The 21,350-nt window shown below is 38.9% G+C and overlaps 1 protein-coding gene across 2 annotated transcripts in view; it reads left to right on the top strand.

Moving 5' to 3' along the window:
* Positions 1-21,350, top strand: part of FGD6 (FYVE, RhoGEF and PH domain containing 6) — a 70,368-nt gene that overhangs the window by 23,788 nt on the left and 25,230 nt on the right. For both annotated transcript variants that reach the window (XM_057424877.1, XM_057424869.1), the window contains exons 3-8: positions 5,543-5,690; positions 9,356-9,423; positions 9,516-9,546; positions 18,509-18,660; positions 19,475-19,631; positions 20,913-21,000. In XM_057424877.1, coding sequence (XP_057280860.1) covers positions 5,543-5,690; positions 9,356-9,423; positions 9,516-9,546; positions 18,509-18,660; positions 19,475-19,631; positions 20,913-21,000 — 644 coding nt within the window. The remainder of the gene's footprint in view (positions 1-5,542; positions 5,691-9,355; positions 9,424-9,515; positions 9,547-18,508; positions 18,661-19,474; positions 19,632-20,912; positions 21,001-21,350) is intronic.

Raw genomic sequence — 21,350 nt, 5'->3', positions numbered from 1 at the left:
TGCTTCCTAAACTCTAAACTGTTGTAGGATCTTAACTTTATTTCTATATTCACAGCCCTTCTTTCTACCTTGAGAGGTTCTGAATTTAGATAGGAAATAGAAAAAAGAGAAAATAAGCTACAGAACACATATTTTTTTTGTTCTTATTTTTTCTCCCTTTACGTCTTTTATCCTTGGGGTTTCCCAGAACTGTACAAGTAGGATCCATTGAGGGAATCGGTCAGTGAGGCATGCTGCCTTACCTACAGCTATTACAAGTAATGAGGCATGATGAAAAAATAGCCTTAATGGCTATTGCTTCCACAGAGAGACAGTGTGCTTTCAGGTCTTAAAAAGGGCAGCTGGACATGCCTTAATTGTTGAAATTGATTGCAGGGACTGGTGATACTAAAAACTGAAAATGGATGAACAGCAATAGCAATTGTTGCTTCTCTGGAGGAAAGTGAGATGCAAGCAGCAGTGAAAGGATTGTGAAATGCTGTAGTAATGCAAAAAGGATTTGAGATGAAATATGATAGTAGGGTATTCTTTTTGGAGCTCTGGTATTTGGTGTGTGTTTTTTAGTTGAGCAGGAACTTCAGTTTCTGTGATTTTTGACTATGTTGAAGGCTTTCTTTAAAAATAAACAAGCAAAAATACCCATAAAAAAAGCGCAGTGAAATACTGCAGGAAGAGACAGAAAAAGGATAAAGATGGTGGGACATTCCTACAAAAAGCAGAGTAGAATGGACACTCCTTTTAAAATAACAAAAGGATGGAAAAAGAAGAATTTAGCAGAGTGTTTTGTACAAGAGTCTGTTCATTCAGGATTCCTAAATATTTTTGATTACTTAATGGAAGTAGAAGAAACATCTAAAAGTAATGAAGAACACAAAGAACTGTGTGTAAAGCAGCAGCGTGACTGAACCTATTTTAACAAATACTTTGGAGCTGTGGAAACTTGCTTTTTAGTAGATATGGTGATGCTAACACTTGAATTAATTCCATCATATTATAAAATACTTGACGTTGGGGCATTCCACGGTAGAGAATCCCTCTGAATCATCTCAGTCAAGCTTAAATACTATTTGTCTTCTAAATAAAGAACTGAGTCTGAAATGTTAATTGTGACTTGAGGCTATAGTGTCCTATGCAGTGTGTAAATCGGCACTGCTTGGAAGTGAAGCCTCAGGTGTATTTTGAAGCTTCTATAATAAGCTAGTCTGAACTAGTCTTGGTCGTCCTTTTACAAGAGCAAGAAGTGATAGGACAAGGGGAAATGTCTTTAAACTGAAAGACAGTGGATATTAGGAAGATATTAGGAAGAAACTCTTTACTCTGAAGTTGGTGAGCCACTCCAGTGTTGCCCAGAGAAACTATGGCTGCCCCATCCCTGGCAGTGTTCAAGGCCAGGTTGGATGAGCCAGCCTGGTCTAGTGGAAGGTATCCCTGGAGGTTGGAACTAGATGATCTTTAAGGTTCCTTCCAACCCAAACTATTCTATGATCTTTTGAAGACAGTAAGAGGGTTTTATGCTAATTAAGATATATTTTTCTGGCTGTAATATCTTGATGGCAGTTCTTAAGTTTTGATAGTTTATCTTGCAGTACATCTTGCTAGGACTGGCATGTTTTGTTTCATTAATAATTTACTATTGCATTAGGAAAACGAGCGTAATGTATGTTCTTCATCCCCCATAAACTGTTCATTCTGAGGCAAACTGATGATCCCTTTATTTTATGTGTCAAAACCCCCCCACATCTATATTTAGATAACTTGCTCACAAGATACAGCAAGATATTCTTACTCAGTGGGCAGCACGGTGAGTTGGCACTGATGGTGTTTCACATGACAGATAATGCAGAAGTTTCTCTTGGTACTGCTGTGGGTAGGACAAAGAATTGTGATGAAGAGGGAGCAAGATAGAGAGAGTACACAGTATCCCCAAAATACCATTCAGAAGAGCCGCTTAAAAATAACCATTACTGCATTCATGTTGTATTTTGGAAAAGGGGAACTGGTATGTTGTAGAAAAGGTTTTGTTTATTTAAATATTGGCTGTTATTTCCAAAGTCATTTAAATGCCACAAGCATCCAGGGTTAACTTACAGAGAACTTAGCTATAGATGACTTTCAGGGGTAAAAGTACAGAAAGAGTAATCAGTAAATAAACCACCTTCTGTTTTGACAGTAAAGCCATAGTATTTATGATGAAAGGTTAAGGTGTAAGTCCAAGGAGAGTCATGTGTTCTCTAGCACATGGCTGATAAAGGCAGATTAACAAAGTGACTTTGCCACCATCTTCTCTGAAAGAGAGGACACAACCACAGATACCACCAGAAGTGCATCTACCCCTGGCTACAGAATTGCACCCTATCCCTGAAGTGGTGGCTTGTTTGATTCTGGAAAATGGCTGGATGTAAACAGACTTTTGATCATTTATCATCTGATCATCCACTGTATTTTTTCTTTCAAAAGCAAAGAAAGAAAAAAATCAACAAATTGTACCCGGTGGAAGAACCAGAGGGCTATGTTAGGCTGTCAACTGAGCAAATATGGGATAAATACGTATAGGGATGACTCTGAGGTGCTTTGTTTGGTGGGACAGATGCCATAGGCAAGATTTCGTACATGGTTTTCTCAGCTCTCATAGTTTCCTTTACGCAAATAGTAGGTGCATACACACCACAAAGGCAAGCAAAGGAGGTTTCTGCTTTAACGTTGTGATTCACAGGAAGAAAAAAATGTATATGGTGAGCTGCTGCCACTTGTGGGCACTTTCTAAACATCCTATATCATCAGTTGCTAATTATTTAAAATTTTTAATAGCTCAGGGTTTTTCATTGAAACTTTCTATTTAATAAGCTGATTAATCTTTCACTTAGAAAATGCTTCACCGACACAGTCCATTTAGTTTGATCTTCATCCTTTAGTGGTGATGGGGTTATGTTTGTATCAACAGAATACAGCCTCATCTAGAAATGTTTGTTCCTGACTTCCTAAAGGGCAGGTTTTCTAAAAGTTTTCAGTTTCCCTCAAAAATTTAAATAAGAAATGACAGCAGTATCTGGGATTTGGGCATCCTGTACAATATGCTTAGGCAAAAGAACTGTGATTTCACAACTGTGAAAATAATGTTTTCTTGAAGGAAAGGAATCTTAATTAAAGGAAAATAAAGCAGCAATTAAAAACAAATACTAAGGATAGGGAAAAGGTAAATAAAATTTCCATAAGAAAAGTAAAATAAGGGACAAAAAAAGTGAATTCCAACGTGGTTAGAGATAAAGTGCTTAATACATTTTGCATACTCAATGGGGGAAAAATATTCCAGATCAGATGTAGATTCAATGGCAGATGTGGAAAGTAAAACTGTGAGTAATGTAGTAAAGGAAGGAGTAGCAGTAGTTATTTCTGTTGCAGTTTTTGACTAAAGCATGAGGATATATCTACCATGTGTAATGTTATAGATGTAATAAAGATGTTTGTCATCTATAAAATAACAGGATATGTAATGGCATCTGCTAAAATAAACATTGTCAAGCCAACAGGTCATTTGACTCTGAATTAGATAGATAAGGGGTTTTCTGAATTGCTGAAGTTAACAAGTAACCGCAAAAGTCTCAGTGTCCCACGAGTGTTGTTCCATACCAGGAAAAGCTCCAGTGAAAAGCCACTTTTTTGCCCTCCTGGAGCTATCCCTGGTGTTCTCCTTGAGCTGTTGTCATCAGTGCCCATCTCTCTGGTGGCCATTCATTTCCCATGTGAAGTTGGTAATTCCCAAATTGAAATAAATGGGGGTGTCTCTGCACCCTGAGTGCTGCAGTCTTGGCTCAAGATTTTGTTTGAAATCAGTGACGAGCTTTGCAGTCTCTTTCCTTCCCCCACCCCATTCAGTTTTGGGAGACAGTAACTGCTTGGGTGTTTCCTGAGTCCTTCCTGTGTTGTCTTAATAGAAGCAAGCTATTTTAATCTTCTATGTCTTCATGGCTGACCAAGGGCTGTCTGCAAGCCAACTTATCTACATATCTCATCGCCATCTCCAAATATATTTCTATTTGTGATCAGCATTTGTGTGTTTTTTGTTTGGTGTGGATATTGTTTTATTTTATTTTGTTGTTTTTCAAACTCTCCTTTGAGTGTTGAATAATCAACAACTTGCTGTGGCTGCCAGAGCATCCTTACACAGCTGGTATTCCTTACTTCTGCTATTCAGGTTAGTGGCAGCCACCTCCCATGGGATCCACACTGACAGGTTTCCTATCTGGTGACTATCATAGTTGGAGGTAGTGGGTCTGAAGAGCTACCCTCCATCCCTGCTTTCTTGTGATTCAAAGTTAGGAAAAAGAGAAGATCGTATATCACCGTCCTTTGCGTAGGGAGGCAGAGGGCAGCTGTATGAAGAAGTGTGTAGCCCTGACAGATTTTGGCTGCACAAAAGTAAGTGTTGATCAGCACAGTGAGATCTCTGCTGACTGTAGCAGCTTGGGAATAAGGGTTTCTAGATTTGCTTTTTGTTTTCTAGGGTAACTTCTGGCTCCTATCACAGTAAGTCTGTGGCATTCCAGCATATTTTTGCAGGCCTTGAATACAGATTATGTGAATTTAGGCACAGCTTCAGTGTAATTGGCAATTACCAGATATTTTTAGGGATTAAAAGTAGGAGTTCAGGGATTTGCTGTGTTTCTATGTAACTTTACCAAAACTTCAGGCTCTGTTTCCTCTAGTCTGTATTTTCTTCATTATCTTTCCTTACCCTTTTTTCTATTTTCTTCTAAAATTGCATTTCTTAAATCTCTACTGAAGTTGTCGAGGCTAGTCAGAGGAAGAAGGCTGTATGCTTGTCTCATGCAATTTCTGTATTGCAAATATGGGTAAACCTAATGAAGAGAGACCTCTGTAATCATTGTACAGCAGCAAAATAAGGTTATATTTTATAGCTTTGACAGTTCCCTGGAAGGTGTCTGTCTCTGAGGGGTGGTAGTTTTGAATCACAAAAGGTTCTGCTTTTGTGTTTTAAAAAAGAATTGTTGAACAGAATGGTTAGTATTGCTATCCCTGATGCAGTTTTTCAGTGTATGCATTGAGAAACAGCCCTGCGTAATAAATGCATCTAAAATTTCAGATGGAAAGCTCCAGCCTGAGTACCATGCCTGGAACAAGTCCTGATGCTATGAGACAGAAGATAGCAAAACAGCTATGATCCTTCTGTATCCTTCTGGCACACAGTACAAACGTTGCACTATATATGCACATAGCAGTAAGGAAATAGATTTATCAAACTTTGCTGTCAGGCAGACTCTGATGGATAAGAATGACATAAATATTCCAACGGTACTGTGGCTTTTGCTCACTGTCAGTGAGCATTATATCAATACCAGCATAGATAAAACACTGCAGAGTTATGAATCCAGTACAGAACAGCCTACCACTCTTGTCATCTTCAGACTACCCACTACTGTTTTTAGTGGTTTTGATACCAAGTAAGCCATTGATGGTGAAGTAAAACAGAAGGCTTTTTACATAAATATAGTACATTTATTGACTAAGAATATTTTAATTTTAGGTCCTTGGAAGAACACCATGATCATCCGAACATGGTAATTGGAGATCTTCAGTCAGATGAAGAAGATATCATGAACAGTTCTGATGAAGATGATGACACAAATTCTGATTCCAGCAAAGGGGAGCCTGATCCTCCAGAAGATAAACAGGTATCTCTATCTGCTGAAATTATTAATCATTCTTGCTCTATTTTGTAAGTTGTAGCCTGCTGGGATATTTTCATATAAAAGGTATTGAATTAACATAACTTTATATATTTCTTTTTTTTGCTATTTTTATTGTTTAGTGTTGGAGTACCTTTCTAAAATTTTAACTTGTATGTGCACATTAGCCTGGTACTAAGAGATCAGGTTTAGAAATAGCCCAGTAAAAAGTGTGTGTTGCCTGGCATATATGTTCTTAATCTTTTCTGAATTGTGGAGCTGTAGACCTGCCTACCATGCCCATCTTACAGAGCTACATGCAAAGATGGGTGTTTAAAGATCTTCAGTTTTGAGACTTGCAAATACCTTTTAATGAAGCCATCTATGCCTCACAGATCCTCAAGTGCACAGTGTCTTTTACACTGAACATTTAATGTCAACCTTTGATTTGACAGCCTTGCTGAAGTCCAAGGAAAGGGGCTAGGTGAAGGTTGCAACGTCTGAGGAGGGCCTTCTGAAAAACCTCTTGGAAGCTGCAGTTTTGCTTGGATGGTCCTATTTCCGGGATCTTGGCCATGCAGCAAAGGCTGTGTCCCAGTAACCGTTTCTGTGCAGACAGTTTTCTTATGTTTGTAGGTTCTACATACTAACCTGCCAAATCACTGCTTGGGCACAGGGGGCAGTTTTTAATTCTTCCTTTTCAGTGGTATGGAACACAAGGGGCTCAACATGCCTTTCAGCATTTAAGTTCCTTAATTCTCTGCTCAGGTGCTAAGGAGAGACTGTTAGTGTATGCATGCAAGACCTGTTGTTGTAGGGTTGCAGAACCACTTCTATGGCCCTTTGAGGAGTGTAAGTCACCCTTGACTGTTGGGGTTAAGGTCTGACCTTCTGCTAGCTTCTGTGAGTGCCAGCTTTCAATGATTTCCTGTTTTCATAGAATCATAGAATGGTTTGAGTTGGAAGGGACTGTAAGGATCATCTAGTTCCAAACCCCCTGTGATGGGCAGAGGCATCTTTCACTAGACCAAGTTGCTCGAAGCCCCATCCAACCTAGCCACCCATCCAACCTGGCCACCTTCATTATTTCTTCATTTTCATTTTAATATTTCATCTTATTTTCATCTTCTTTCTTCCTCAAATGAGGAGCAGGAAGACAGTGTTAATTACTCAGAATGAAATGAAGTTTTGGGGGTCCTATCCCTGTCCTTGGGGATACCCATTTTCTTATTTCTCAGTCCTGGATTCCCTGGCACCAGACTGCGCACAGACCAATGCCTGTCCTCAGCATCAGTCCTGGCAGCTCTCTTTCCTTTGATAGTAGTTATATTTCCTTCCTTTCCTAAGAAATGAATAAATAAGATAAAAAATAAAATAAAATGAAAAGGGCAATGAGATGTTTTAGTGCTGGAAGAGAAGACTTGATGATGAAGTCAGACCTAAATGTCATATAACCAAATCTTCTGAGCGGAATAAACTGGGGGAGGGAAAGTAAGTCAAGGGAAAAGCTTGTGCATGTGAAACTAAGCAGGACTGTATTGCAATAGAAGCTAACTTACCTTGAATGCCTATAGAAATGCCCTAAACCTTTAATGACAGAGTTTTAGAGAAAAGCATCCCCATTAGGAGGCTTCTTGGGCAGGTTTCATGGAGTAATTCAGTGTTTGCTGTGAAGCATCTGCTCGTAGGCTTGCTTCAGCCTCCTGCAGCATGTGTGGCTGGCAGCTGGGCATTAACAACCAACTTCCTAACAGGCAGAGCAGCTGCAGAGGAGAAAGAAGCAGTCTCTGCATCAGTCATCAGCTAGGCTTGTTTTTACTTTCTGTTACTGTGAGCATCTGGCTGTTTTGATGCTTTTTATCTGTTAGAGAAGTTACAAGGTTCTTTCCCAATGCCATGCCTGATAGCCCAATTTGCATCCCTTCAGTTCTGCCATTAGAGGCTCTCTAAGGTCCAGAGTATCTTTGGCTGAGCAAATGCAAAGTGGCCTTTTCAGTGCCAGCTGGTATGTGAAAAGTCTTTCAAAAGGGGTTGAAAACAGACTGTGATATTTCACTTTGTAATTGTTTAGCGGTAGCATCTTGTTCTGAAAATACTAATTTTCATCTCATTTGCAACTGTCACATCTACAGTGATGGCAGATACCTTGCTCTGCATAACTGAGTTATTTGTGAATTCAGTCTTGTAGGGAGCATGTCAGCTGTGCTTTCTAAAGACGTATTGAGGCCTGAGGATGGGTGTTAGAATCTCACCTGAATCGGATTGACCCTCAATGTGTAGATCTGACTGGTTTTTGGAAAGAAGTTTAATTTTAGGAGAAAAATCGCAGCTCTGTGTGAAGATGTCTATATAATACACGAAATAAAGAATATAATTTGCATATATATGTTGCAACACGAAATTACTAAATTTAGAAATTAATTTTATTAATTTGGCATTAGAGTAAAATGGAAAGTAATTTACATTTATTTTTTATTTTGAATATAACAATATCATTAACACCAACCTATGAATATAGTTGGTTCCATGGTTTGATTTCCAGCTCTTGAGACTTGTTTATAGGTTTGGAGAACTGCTAAAACTCCAGACAAATCTTGCAACATTAGTGCTTATGAAGCAAAAATTCATATATATATATATATATATAAAATGCCACCGATACCTGATTTTCTAGATGAACTATGAAAATAATGCCAACATTATACTACCATACTCAATACAGGCTCTCTGGGACTTCCACTGCACTTATGGTCATATCCTGTGATGTTTGGTGCTCCTTATCTGCGTTCTTTCTTTGCAGCCAATTAAAATGAAAGCCTGAATGTCTAATAGATGTGGTGACAGCTGGCAGCAGAGAAGCATATGGCAAACCATGACAGCTGTAATGGAGAAAGGTGTTTTATGTGGGGGAAATGGTACATGGGAGTTACACTGCATAGGAAAGACAGCTGAATCCTGACAGATACACCCTTTTGATATACCTGTTCCTTCTGTCTGATGTTGAACAATAGCATTCATTTTTGAAAGCCAAATGCATGTGCAGTAAAAACCAGCATAATCATCTATGGTGTTTCAGGTAGATGACAAGGCTCACACTTCTACATCTTTGCAGTATGGTTGCTAGTTATTCCAGCAGCTCCTTTAGTAGATTGTCAGAAGCTGACTTTTCAGTGTCATTTTTTTTTCCTTGCTTTCTCCTTTTGTCATTTTTTCCAGTAAAAAAAAAAAGAAGTGTCTTTCTTTTAAGATGTTACTGAAACCCACTTGAGTTTACTGCAGATATTACTGTTGCTGTATTAATTGGGGGGTATGTGGTGTGGGGGGTGTGTCAAATAATATAGAAATACTATTTGTACTACTTTTGCTGAACAATAATTGTCACTTGCTAGGGCTTCGTTTATTAATGGGCTTCAATGCTTCCTGTAATAATTAAATAGAAAGGCTGATAGTGTTACAAAAATTACTCTTAGCTACTATTGTTGTTTCCAGCTACAAGCTAAATTGATTTTCTCACAGATCCTGAAAGGCCAGAAGATTCCAAATCTGAGAGATCTCAAAGTAGTGTAAAACGTTTTTATTAGAAATAACTATTGAATAATTACATTGAGTTTGAGGAATTACTAGCTACAGTTTTAGTAGGTGCATAGTATAACATACAATTTTATTTGCAGGGTAAGGCAGCTGGGAAGAAAACAAAGGTTTACCATATTGCCAAGGAGATCATGAGCTCAGAGAAAGTGTAAGTGCCAGTGCTATACTTAACAGCTACTGAATTTATTTTAATTGGGCAATTAAAATGTAACTATTTGCTTTTTCTTGCTTTTCTGCTAGGTTTGTGGATGTGCTAAAGCTCTTACACATTGTAAGTACCCAAAAAAAGAAGTTTTCTCTTCCATTTATTTAATCTGTTAAAGTTCTATGTTTAGGCTTTATTGCAGTGAGTGTGACTTTTTTTTTTTTTTTTTTTTGTTGTGTCTACATATTCAAAGCATAAAAGTTAATCTAATTAAGTATAACTTTAAAGTTTCAGATTTTATATAATGGATGAATATTTTGATGGTTCCTTCTGCATCTCCTTAATTAATTTATTCAGACTTCCAGATAAGCAGGGATGTTGCTTGAATATTGAAAATGGAATATATATCCATTTGCATTAATCAGCATCATATTTATAAGCCAGCTTGTACCATAGCACCCAAAGTAAATCTTTGATTAGAATAATTTATAAAGCAATGGGGGGAGGCAGGAACCTTTAGAAAAGGTACATTAAAATAAACATTCATTAACTCTAATGGTGCATCCATCACCATGGCAGTATATTTTGGGGGGCTACAATTCTTTGACAGATGCTTGTTTTCTGATAACAGCTGCGATTGTAGTATGAGCAACGTGTTGTCCACAGCAAGGGTTAAGTATTTAATCCATGTTTATGCAAACCAGTCATCTGTTAAACATGCTGTGTTGTGTTGAAAGTGATAATAGTAAATTAATGAATGATGTGGCTTTCTCTAGCTCTGTTTTATGTGTTTTCTGCCAACTTATGTGATATTTGTGGAATAGTTTGTTCCATTTTGTCACTCTATGAAGCGCATGCATAGTGATTTTTTTTTTTTTTTTTTTTTTCCCTTGGTCAGTAGAAGTGGTTATATTGCAAACAGATGCATTGGTCTATCTCTGTCTCTTGAGAAGCATGTTCTGTGAAACGGGGAACAAAGGCTTTTATAGATGGATGTATACAGTCCTGTTATACAGACATCTTTCAGGAAACAAAAACTTGCCACACCACTTACTGATTCCTCTTGTAATTGATTTTCTTGTTCTGGTCAAGCTTGGTTTTTAAAAGCTTGGCCAGGCAGTTGCGGCCAATATATAATTTATATTCAATATGGATTCTAGTACAGAACTCAAGCTTAAGTACTGGATAAAGGAAGAGAGTTGTTCTGATGAGTATAGACAAATCTAAGCTGTATGATTTTAATTATCATATTTTTCAGGTATATAAGTTATAACTTAAAGGTGTCTTTGCTTTTCACTGTATCAGTTCTTCAAGTAACATGCCATGGTACTGGAAGAAAAGGGCGTTGGTGCTGAGTATGCAGGCAAACAGAGAAAGAATGCGGGAGAGGGAAGATAGTAGGGAGTTTAGGAAGTTTCTGGGACAAACTTCAGGCTGTCTACACAGTGTAAATGTGCAATACTAAATGCTTTTTTCTTAATGGATAACTCTCAACTCCCTTTGTGACAGTATGCTATTTTCTAGCTGCCAAATGAAAACCATTAGAAATGTTTTTGTTGGCTAGCAATATCAACATGTATTCAGCCTGATATAGCAGAGGATGCTAGGCTAGGAGTCAAGGAAACAGTTTGTCCTCATCTTGTCCTCTGGCCTGCCGCAGGAACCTTGGTGATGTCCTTGTTGGAGTGGGCATTGGTTTTGAGGCTCTGTGTGTGTGTGCATTCTTCATTAAATAAGAATTGCCACCCTTGAGAAGGGTTGAAGAGACACATTTTTTTTATTTCCAATTTCCACAGAACAGCATGCCTGAGGATTTGTGTGTGTTCAGCACAGACATTATTAAATCTGTTTAATCGTGTATTTCTTGTGGCTGATATTTGGATATTGATAAAACTATCCTTTTCATTTCACATGCACTGAACCACTTGGCTTATTAGCCTCACTGTCAGGATTACTAACTGTCAGGCAAGCAACCTCTGACAGATTTATGGAATGAAAACACAGATTCTCCCCAGGCTGGGCTGTTTTACCCATAGTAGAGATTTGGGTGGTCAGGGGAGGCTCAGTTACACCTTCTGAAACACCTACTGGTGGTTTTCCAAAGAGTAGTTATTGAAATTTACTAATTCCATTAACAATGATCTGAAGTGAATAGTATTCTCCTCAGTCTGTTTTACCACTGCCAGTTAGTGCAGCTCATGGCTCTTAGTACAGTCAGGGAACAGGGCTGTTGATGCAGGAAAAAGGTTTTTAAGTTGCTACTGCTTAGAGCAGTTGAAGTGGAGTCTGAAGCAGTTGATAAAGTGGGAATGTGATTGTGAACTGGTTGCAAGTGTCACTGATACTACTTTTTTTTAGCATTTTTTTCTTTTAAATTGGTAAGTCAAGGTAGGTGGAGCACCACTCCCAAGATACAAGGGTGCCAGCGTGTTTGGACTCTGTTGCACGTTGTAAGTATAACTGACTGCTGCTGTTAAAGACAGAATGTAAAAGTTCTCTAGAAAATTATAAACACTTGGGGACACTCAACAATATGAAATAAGTAGGTCATAGCAGAGATAAGGGACTTCACTGGCTTTGCACACTGCTGCTCTCTCATATTACTTGGTGAATGGTGTTGCTTGAGGGAGTAATCAAACTTCAGATGTAATCTTGAATTCTCTGTATTCCTGTAACTATCGTAATGCTGTTTTAGAGGACAAAATTCCAGTAAAATGCTGTTAAGAAACTCCTTGAAAACAAAGGGGCTTAAATCAGATCAGCTCATAAGTATGCCTCTTTGTGAGATAATTCATGCATGGTAAACAAGTGGGTAAACAAGGGTAAAAGTGTTGTTCCTTCCCTAAGGGAACTTGCAGAAAAAAAAAGGAACAGTGAACTGAATGTAAAACGTAAGTGACATAAGAGAAACAAGTTTGTCTGAGATACTTGGTACCCAAAAAAACACCTAGTGTTCCTGGAAAAGGAGTAAGGCAGGATTGGTTCCATTTGTACTTTTTTTTGCTGTGAGATTCTTTGGAAATGGTTGGTTTTGCACAAGTGAGAGGACCTCAGCAGCATCCTGGTGCTCTAGGGGTAAGCTGCCTGGTTTATTTGTTTTAATTTCTTTTGTCTATTTTTGACCCAAATTTTGTTGGGTGGGTTGTTTGTTTTTTGTTTTTTTGTTGTTTTTTTTTTTCCCGAAAACCCACAGCTGTTTTTGTTCTCCCATTCTTTTTGATTTCTTTTTCCTCCTGCTGCTGTGGTATGGTGGTAAGGCTTCTGGTTGAGCAGAAGAACATGTTTTTTTGATAGGGGTCCTTCCACGGCAAGGCTGAGTGTGTAATTTTGTGCTGTGTGAGCAAAGAAAACCTTAGTCCTGTGGGCTTTTTCCTGAGCTTTTGGAGCTTCTGATTTAGACCATTTAAACCTGTTCTGTCCTTATGAGGACTCTGAGAACAAGTAGGAGGTTGTCAGGAGGCACCTCTAACTTTTCTGCAGCCACAAGATCAGCCTCTTATTGAAGAAGGCAGGTAAGAGGTACACTTCTTTCTTTTTTATGTTGTGTGTCCTTCTGGAGACACAAGACTGAGAAATTTTGGTTTAGTATGTTTCAGTTTTCAGAAGACAATTGCAAAAGTATACAATATAAGCTATATATAGAATCACAGAATCATTTAAGTGGGAAAAGACCTTGAAGATTGAGTCTAACCATTACCGCAGGACTGCCAAGTCTACCACTAAACATATAGTTTTATGTAAAAACTTAGTCTTTTTATATATTGTAGCCAAATGTTATGAAAAATAATTCATAGTAGCTTTGGGAGAAGAATGTAATGTGTATCTTGAGAAATAAAACAGCTATGGGTTTTGGAGCAAAGGAAGTCCTGACCTCTGGTCCTGGCTTACAACTGACCTACTGCTTGGCTGTATAAAATCCTCTCAACCTCAAACTCCTTTTCCTCCATCTGCAAAACTTCAGTATTTAACCAATCTTTACATGAATATGTTGATAAATTTTAGTCTATGAAGGGCTTTAGAATTGCTGATTGAGGCATTTGACAATGAATTGCAGCTGTAGTAATCTCATTAAGATGGCTAGTGAAATAGTTTTGGTTTGGAAGTAAACGCTGTTCCACTACCAAGCCCATTCCTTGAAATAACGTTCTGAGGTTATGCCACAGTCAAAGCATTGACTATTATAAGAAATTAACCATCTTATATTGTTAAAGACTCATAAATGATCTCACTACCTGAGAAAACGGGTGTGGAACTACTTGGCAGCTTTCCAGAAGCAATCTCCTAATCTATGTTTGAAAAATGTTGTGATCCACACTTACTCATAGTCTGCATTAACTATTATTGCTATAGTTTAACTGAACAGCTCATGGCTAATAGAATCATAGAATAGTTAGGGCTGGAAAGGACCTTAAGATCATCTAGTTCCACCCCCCTGCCATGGGCAGGGACACCTCACACTAAACCATGTCACCCAAGGCTCTGTCCAACCTGGCCTTGAACACTGCCAGGGATGGAGCATTCACAACTTCCCTGGGCAACCCATTCCAGTGCCCCACCACCCTAACAGGAAAGAATTTCTTCTTTATATCCAATCTGAATTTCCCCTACTTAATGCACCCCTGATGCATTAGAATAGTCTAACTCCAGTTAAGACTGCCTATTTATATTTTAAATAATGTATTTCTGAAATCTTCCGTAGCCATATTCCTACCATTTGTGTTTACAGTTTGTCACATATAGCAGCCTGGCTGTTCCCCAGAGTGTAAAACTTCCTCCCCTTCCCTCCTCCCTCCCCGTAGGATGTGTGTATGTGTGTTCCTTGAAAAGCGTCCAGGCGCAAGCATATTTTTTTCCTTTAAATTAAACTGATATTTGAGCTATCTGCAGGTGTATTTAGCTGGGAGTTGTGTCTCAGCAGAAGGGATTATGGCTTGGTTTTGCTTTGCTGATGGTATGTTCTAGGAGAACAGATCCAAGATGAATATTAGTTGAAGCTTTAGGAGTAAAATATGTGACCACGTTTAGATCACATAGTTCTCTCTCTTTCAGTTAAATTTATGAGAAGTTTTAATTTCACCCATATGAAGTTATCTTCATTCAGCACCTGAAGGTGTACTTAACCCACTCAGCAGCTGAGTGAGGGGTTAATCTGGTTGGTACCTATTTTTGTTAACAACTAAACTTACTTACTCCTTTGCTCCCTAGACTGATGCAGGCAGGTCACTTCGCTGTGTGCTGGGAATCCTCCAGTGGAAAGGACTGAGACGGACTGAGTCAGGGCATTTGCAGAGGGGAAGTGTGTGGGCTGGTCACACATGATTCACGATAGGGTCAGAATTATTTCAGATATCACAGCCCTTTGCTTATTTAAAGACACTGCAGTGAAGGAGGGGCAGAAGGAAACATAAGGTGGTGTCCTTCTCAAATACTGCTTAAAAACTGCACAGCTCTAGGGGGGAGTGTATACTTATAGGATAAATAAAATTCCCTAAACATTTTCCAGTTGGGAATGTTTTATCAGGCAGTCATTCAGCAACAGTATGTACTTAGAAGCCCTTGAAACTGCCTAGACTAGATTTTCATATGAACTAGTACTTAGCAGCATGCTGTCTTAGTCTAGAATAAACTAAGACTGTTTCTGGTTTGGAAGGAATGTGATTTCCGGGGATGGTAATGAGTGCCGTCCTCTTAAAGACGTTGCCTTTAGGCAAGTTGGCTTTGCCCAAGCAGTAAAAAGTTGTGTAAAGGATTATTACGGGACCAGAATATAATGTAAAACTAGAAACTGTAAACCAGCATTTCAGAAAGTGTACAATAGCCTTCCTCCTTCTGAAAGGAAAAATTGCCCTGGTAAGAAGCTGGGATGATTCAGGATACCTAGCATAATCTTTTGTTTTCTGTCATGCAGCATATGAAACTTTTGTCTACAGTTGTAAGACTGGTGTTTTGCAATGAAATAAGCACATTAGTTCCAAAGCTGGACAAGTTTTTTTAAGAGGGGAAGATTGTAATATTTGAAAGGCTCATTTTAAATTAGAAAAATCTCTCTTTACAATTCACTGTAATGGATGACTGCACTGCTTCAAACAGAATAAATTCTAGGACAACCTAGGTGACTGTCTTTGAACAGACTGATGAAAGTAGTGCTTTTCAGCAGTGCTGTGTAGTACTATATGCTAAATATAGCCATATACAGATATATAGCATATATATATGCTAAATGTTTGTAATACGAATCACTTCTTGCAGGTATATATAGGTAAGAGCAATGTATATATTATTTGCAACAGCTATTCTCTTTTTATTTAGCAGGGAATGGATTTAGTGTTAATAGGGATTTGGTTCTGGTGCATTAAATGACTATTACTGCAATTTCTAATTTCTGAGTCATTCACCTAGTTGTATAAAAAGTTGCCCATATCTGAATGCTTTTTACGCTTGGGAGTGAAATTTCAGGATTTACTTTTTAAGTTAACATATTTTGCATTTGGTAATTAAAACAGACCTATTCTGTATTTTATCCTTTTGGATAAGGAATTTTGCAGAAGGCCAGTACCTTCAAGTGTAAACACTGTTAACTGCAGCCTTGTTACAGTTTGTTTGACTTACTCTACCCCCACTCCTCAGGCATGTGCTCTCTGCCTCCGACTCTTCAGTTTATCTCCAGATGAACTTGGCATGACAGTTACCTCACACCCACTGTCAGATTAAAAATAAAGCTTAATATGGTTACAGTGACAAATGCATTGTACTGCTTCTGTAGTGAAGACTTGATAATTATAAAAAATAGATTGGAAGAAGTGTTGAAGTTTAGCTCTTTTGTTGTTTAGCAGACTGGTTTGCATCATTTGAAAGCTTCACGTTATCTTTCTTCCCTGCATTTCCTCTCTGCAGGGCTTCCTTCATTTATTCAGTTGTGGAGGGGTACAGAGAGGGCGATGAAGCAGTTTTGGTTGGCTGTTTTAATGGTAGAGTCTTTCATGGTGTGATCCAAAGCCTCATGAAGCTGATGGACTTTGGATCAAGCTAGTTGAAAAATCAAATCTGGATTTGGAGAACATCCTGCAGACTCTTTGAAAGCTATATCCAGAAGATAAATAAATGTTGTTAACTACAAATGACATTCCTGTCTTATCTGCTGGTGCTTAAACCTGGCTCCCTGCTCCGCTTTTATTGTTTGGTCAGGGAAAAGCCTGGGCTGTTGATTACACTACAGACAAAACTACTTTTCTTTTCGTCATGTAATTAGCCTTACAACATTCAGATGAAATTCTTGTTTCATCCCATGGCAAAGTACATACAGTATATTGTGTGTGCCTGTAAGGGGGGGGGGGGGGGTGGGGGGGGGGGGGAAGAGAAGGGACAGGATAAGAAGGGGGGAGAGAGAGAATATTATCATAATATGATGATGTATTTTGCATGAAGCGCTCCAGAATGCCTCATTTGAGCTTTTGCCATTGTAATTCCATGTATCATTTCAGTGTTAAGCGATGCCCTAGGGTCAGGAAAACCCATAAGATGCAGCTGGTAGTTAACCTATGTGTCACTAGTCTGCGCAGAGGATGTAAACCAGAACATTTCCATATGAATAACGCCATCTGTTTTTTAACTCCGTTGTATTTAGTTCTCAGCCTTCCCCCATCACAGACATCACCCTGTATCGCCTTTCAGTTTCTTGTCATAACTCTGCCCAGTCACAGCCTTTGTGACCCAGAGGGTCACAAAGCAAGAAAGTGTGTCTGGAGCTCACGCTGCCTGTAGCTGACGTAATGAGGAGAGAGGGCAGCGGAAAGTTGAGACAGTTTAAGTTTGGGAGACCCTAAACAGTGCCAGATGCTGGACTGATGAGATAGCTAATAAGACATGTAGTGGTAGACCTGGGGAGGGGGAAACCTGATGACCCTACAGATTCTCAAAGGCAGGTGTTGCCCTCATGCACACTTAAAATAAAACTCATCGTTGTACTTAGGAACATGTTGTTAGTCACCTTTCTCAGGATACCTATAGATCGTGCACACACTATCAGGTTTCAGCAGACCACAGGCTCAAAAAGGGCTATTACAGATTGTCTTTTTTCCACTGTTGCTCAAATTCAAGCGAGACACGATCATACAGCACGCCACCTAATTTGGATTTTCTTTTTGGTCAGTTTAGGCAGTGCTGGTTTTCATGTGAAATGCTAATGGCTAACCTTTTTTGGAAGTTTTGTTTGCATGTGATCAGGAAAAATACCTCATGTAACGGATATTGAGTTTCGACGTGGTACAGTCCTGGCCATACTGACTTGTGTGGGGCCAAGATTTTAATTCTAAATAGTTTGATGAGGGCCAGTAAGCCTTGTCTGTGTCCTATTGGGAGCTCTTATAGCATAAAAACGCTATCTTCTTATAGCATAGAAATGCTGTAAGAAGATCCTTCAAGTGCAAGCAGGGTTTTCCCCCCTCCCAGTAATGTTTTGAATATACCGATGTTGTTTCTGATCATTGTTAACATTTGTAATCTCATGGCTCCCATATGTTGTTACTGTATCTTTTTGTTAGTTGTGATCTTTTCTGCATATAGAAAAGCGGCTACATATAGTAATTTTTTGGGACCCTACATTTTTGTCCAAGAGGCACATCTTCTAAAAGAGCATTTATAGATGACTTATGAAAATTAGCATGATTTTAAAGTAAGATTATGATTGTATTAGCTGATACTTCTTCTTTTTGACCCAAATATTAACAAGAAGATACTGAAGGCTGCTAACACCCTTGCCAGATACAAGATATTTACCCCTGTAATTTCCTCATTATGTAGTACCAGCACATTTCTTAAGGGCATGCTGTAAAAATAATGAACAACTTCTACATTATGCATACAGGAGCAAAAAAGTAAAGCTCCAGCCTCAAACCAAAGGGATTAAGGCAGTCCCAGGGGACTAAGTTGAAGCTGCAGTGAAACATAACCCAGATGGTACCTGCCTTGCCTTTGGTAATAGGGAGCAGCGCCTGGAATGTCTGCAGAGAGAACCCGTTGTATGTGTTGGTGCTTTGAAGGCTGTTCACTCATTGGAAGGGGGGGTTCTGTCCTCTTTGTACTCCGGCAGGATTTCCGGGATGCTGTGGCGCATGCCTCTAGGCAGCTTGGAAAGCCAGTGATTGAGGACAGAATCCTGAATCAGATCCTGTACTACCTACCTCAGCTGTATGAACTCAATCGGGACCTCCTGAGGGAACTGGAAGAGCGATTATCTCACTGGTGACTATCAATAAAGAGATACCACTGCTTTGATGTTGTTGAAATTTATCTGTGGGGTTGATGTGACTCCATGTGGTCATGGTTTGACTCTTGTTTGTGTTTCATGTGCCTTTTTAAATGACAGAATTGACTTGGAAAGGACAGGAGATAATTTTCCATTGAGATGTACTTTTTGCTATTTAGATGTATCCAGAAAGATGCAATGGTCAATACATGTGTTTAGCAATCACGCTTTTTGTTTTAAAATGTCTTTTTTAATTGAAAGTTCTGGTCCCTGCATAGGCACAGTAAGTGGACTGATTTCATTATAGGAAAATGAGGCTGTCCTGAAGACTGGTTTGCATTTTAAAGGTAGCTGAGATGTAACCAGGCATAATGTTGATTGACAGCCTCAATCCCATTGAAGTCAATTCTCAGTTATGTTGGTGGGTGGATCTAAATGAGCTATACAAAGGTACTGAGATGGATAAAGACTGTAATCCCATGCTTGCTGTTAAGAGGTGGAGACTGCTTCTTGAAGTTTAAAGATCTGTCTCCTCAGAAATCCAACTTGTACTAAAGGGTTCAAGACCATTCTATACAGACTGTGTATTAAGTGGTTTTCATCTAACACTAAATCAGTGTGTCAAGGTGTGTCTGATAAGGCTTTTCAGCATAGCTAGTGAGATGGATGCTTATCTGATGAACTGTAAGCTTTTTGTTCAGAGCATACACTAGCACATCTTACTGTGGAAAAAAAAGAAGATAGATGTTTTGCTGTAGGCTTAAGATGTATGTTCTTTTTCACTCTTATTACTCTGTTTTTTGTTTCTAGGCTTGAACATCAAAGAATTGCTGATATATTTGTTAAAAAGGGTCCCTACTTAAAGATGTATTCAACTTACATCAAAGAATTTGATAAAAACGTTGCACTATTAGATGAACAGTGTAAGAAGAATGCAGGTTTTGCTTCAGTAGTCAAAGACTTTGAGGTACTGTAGTCTTTTGTAAGATATATCCTATTTTGTGGCTTTTCAGGAGTTGTGATCCTCCATAAGGCTTTAGACTATCCTGAAGTTTGTTTGTTTATTTGGGAGTTTTTAGTGGGATTTTTGTGGCTGGTTTGTTTTCCTGCAGTCTTGGCTTGAGACTTAGTAGGATAGAAGTGGAAAGAAGTAAATTCAGGTTTTGTGAAGCAGCTAGTGACTTTGGCTACCACTGTGAGATATGATAAAGGACTTTGATTTTCTCAAAATGCAGCACTTGCTACAGATTATATCAAAGACACATTAACTCAGCCGGGTTTTTTTAGTTTTGTTTTACAATCATACTATACTCTGATTAACTGTCCTGTTTTACCAGGTTGATTTCTCTGCCACATCACAGGGCAGTAGTTTACACATGGGAGTGGTGTTTCATTTTAGTTGGAAACATAAAAAAGTGATATTTTTCATCAGTGTATTTCTAGAGGTTTCAAACCCAGCACATGCGGAATCGGATGAAAGCTGATTCATTTCCCTAAGAGCGTTGCCAGATTTTTACATAACGCCCTTAAAACAAAACAGAGAAGAGGTGCAAGCTCCCTGAGCACATGATCCACGCAAACTGTGAATTTACCTCTTGTTACATGGGCTTCCCTTTGGGCTGTCCCTACCCCTTGGGTAATCCCTACTCTGCTTGCAAGTGGTTCAAAGGGCTGATTACAGTGGGCAAAGGAAGAGCTTGAGGCAGAGTCAGCCAAAGACAGGAAGACGATAAGAGGCCTTTATAAAGATTCCATGTTTCAGATGCATGTTATTTTGAATGCAGACTCAAGATAATTAACATTTTGGAGGCAAGAATCTTTTAATTCTGTGTTGTCTTTACAGGTGTGAATTAACCAAAACCTTTGGAGTGAGCACTATCTCCTCTGCCTTTCTGCCTAATGAGCACTGACTAATTACAAAGGGGCATGTTGCCCTTGCCGCTGGTGTTTCCTTTGTTTTTTTTTTTTCTGGGAAGCTTCACCTCTCTTCCTTATAAGCAAAAGCACCTGTTTTGAATCCACAGAGTACGAGTGCTTACCGTACTCTTTCAACACATGATTAATTTTGCATGAGGTCTTCCCCACAGAAATGCTTGCTCTGTAGTGTAGTGTTTAACTCTGTGATAGTCACACCTTTTCAAGATAAAGCTTATCCAATGTAATCGTTTAGTTGATTGTAGGTACATTTTCTTGTGCTGGAATTCTTGACTGCCACAGAATCGGTACTTATGTTGGGTGTTTCTTGCAGATGAGTCCCCGCTGTGCTAGTTTGGCCCTGAAGCACTATCTGCTCAAGCCGGTTCAGAGGATTCCACAGTACAGGCTCCTGTTGACAGGTACTGTCAAACTCTTTTAGAGGTTTAAGAAGAAGCCAGTCTTCACATGTTCCAGGAAGCTTGTTTTTAGGCAGCTGTGTTTGTCTGTAAAGCGTTGTTTATCTGACTTCAGATATGTGGAGCTTTTAAAAAGGCAGCATGGGTTTAGAGGCTTTCTTTGTTAATATTGGTTGCAAGAATATAGATGCTAATATTCTCAAAGCTGTGATGTGTTCTCTGATGGTATGTTCAGCAGTACTTGGAAAACATGAAACCTGTGGGGGGTTTTGGTTGTTTCTGTGGTAATAGAAGCCCGTAATTTCCTTAGAAGGTTGGAATGCTCCTGTTCTGCTTTGAGGTTTGTTTTTTGT

The sequence above is a fragment of the Pezoporus wallicus genome, unplaced genomic scaffold, assembly GCF_028554395.1.
Source record: "Pezoporus wallicus isolate ANWC-B61680 ecotype Strahan unplaced genomic scaffold, APGP_CSIRO_Pwel_v1 scaffold_3294, whole genome shotgun sequence".
NCBI lineage: Eukaryota > Metazoa > Chordata > Aves > Psittaciformes > Psittacidae > Pezoporus > Pezoporus wallicus.
The sequence above is the reverse complement of the archived record's forward strand: the minus strand, read 5'-3'. Positions and strand labels throughout refer to the sequence as shown.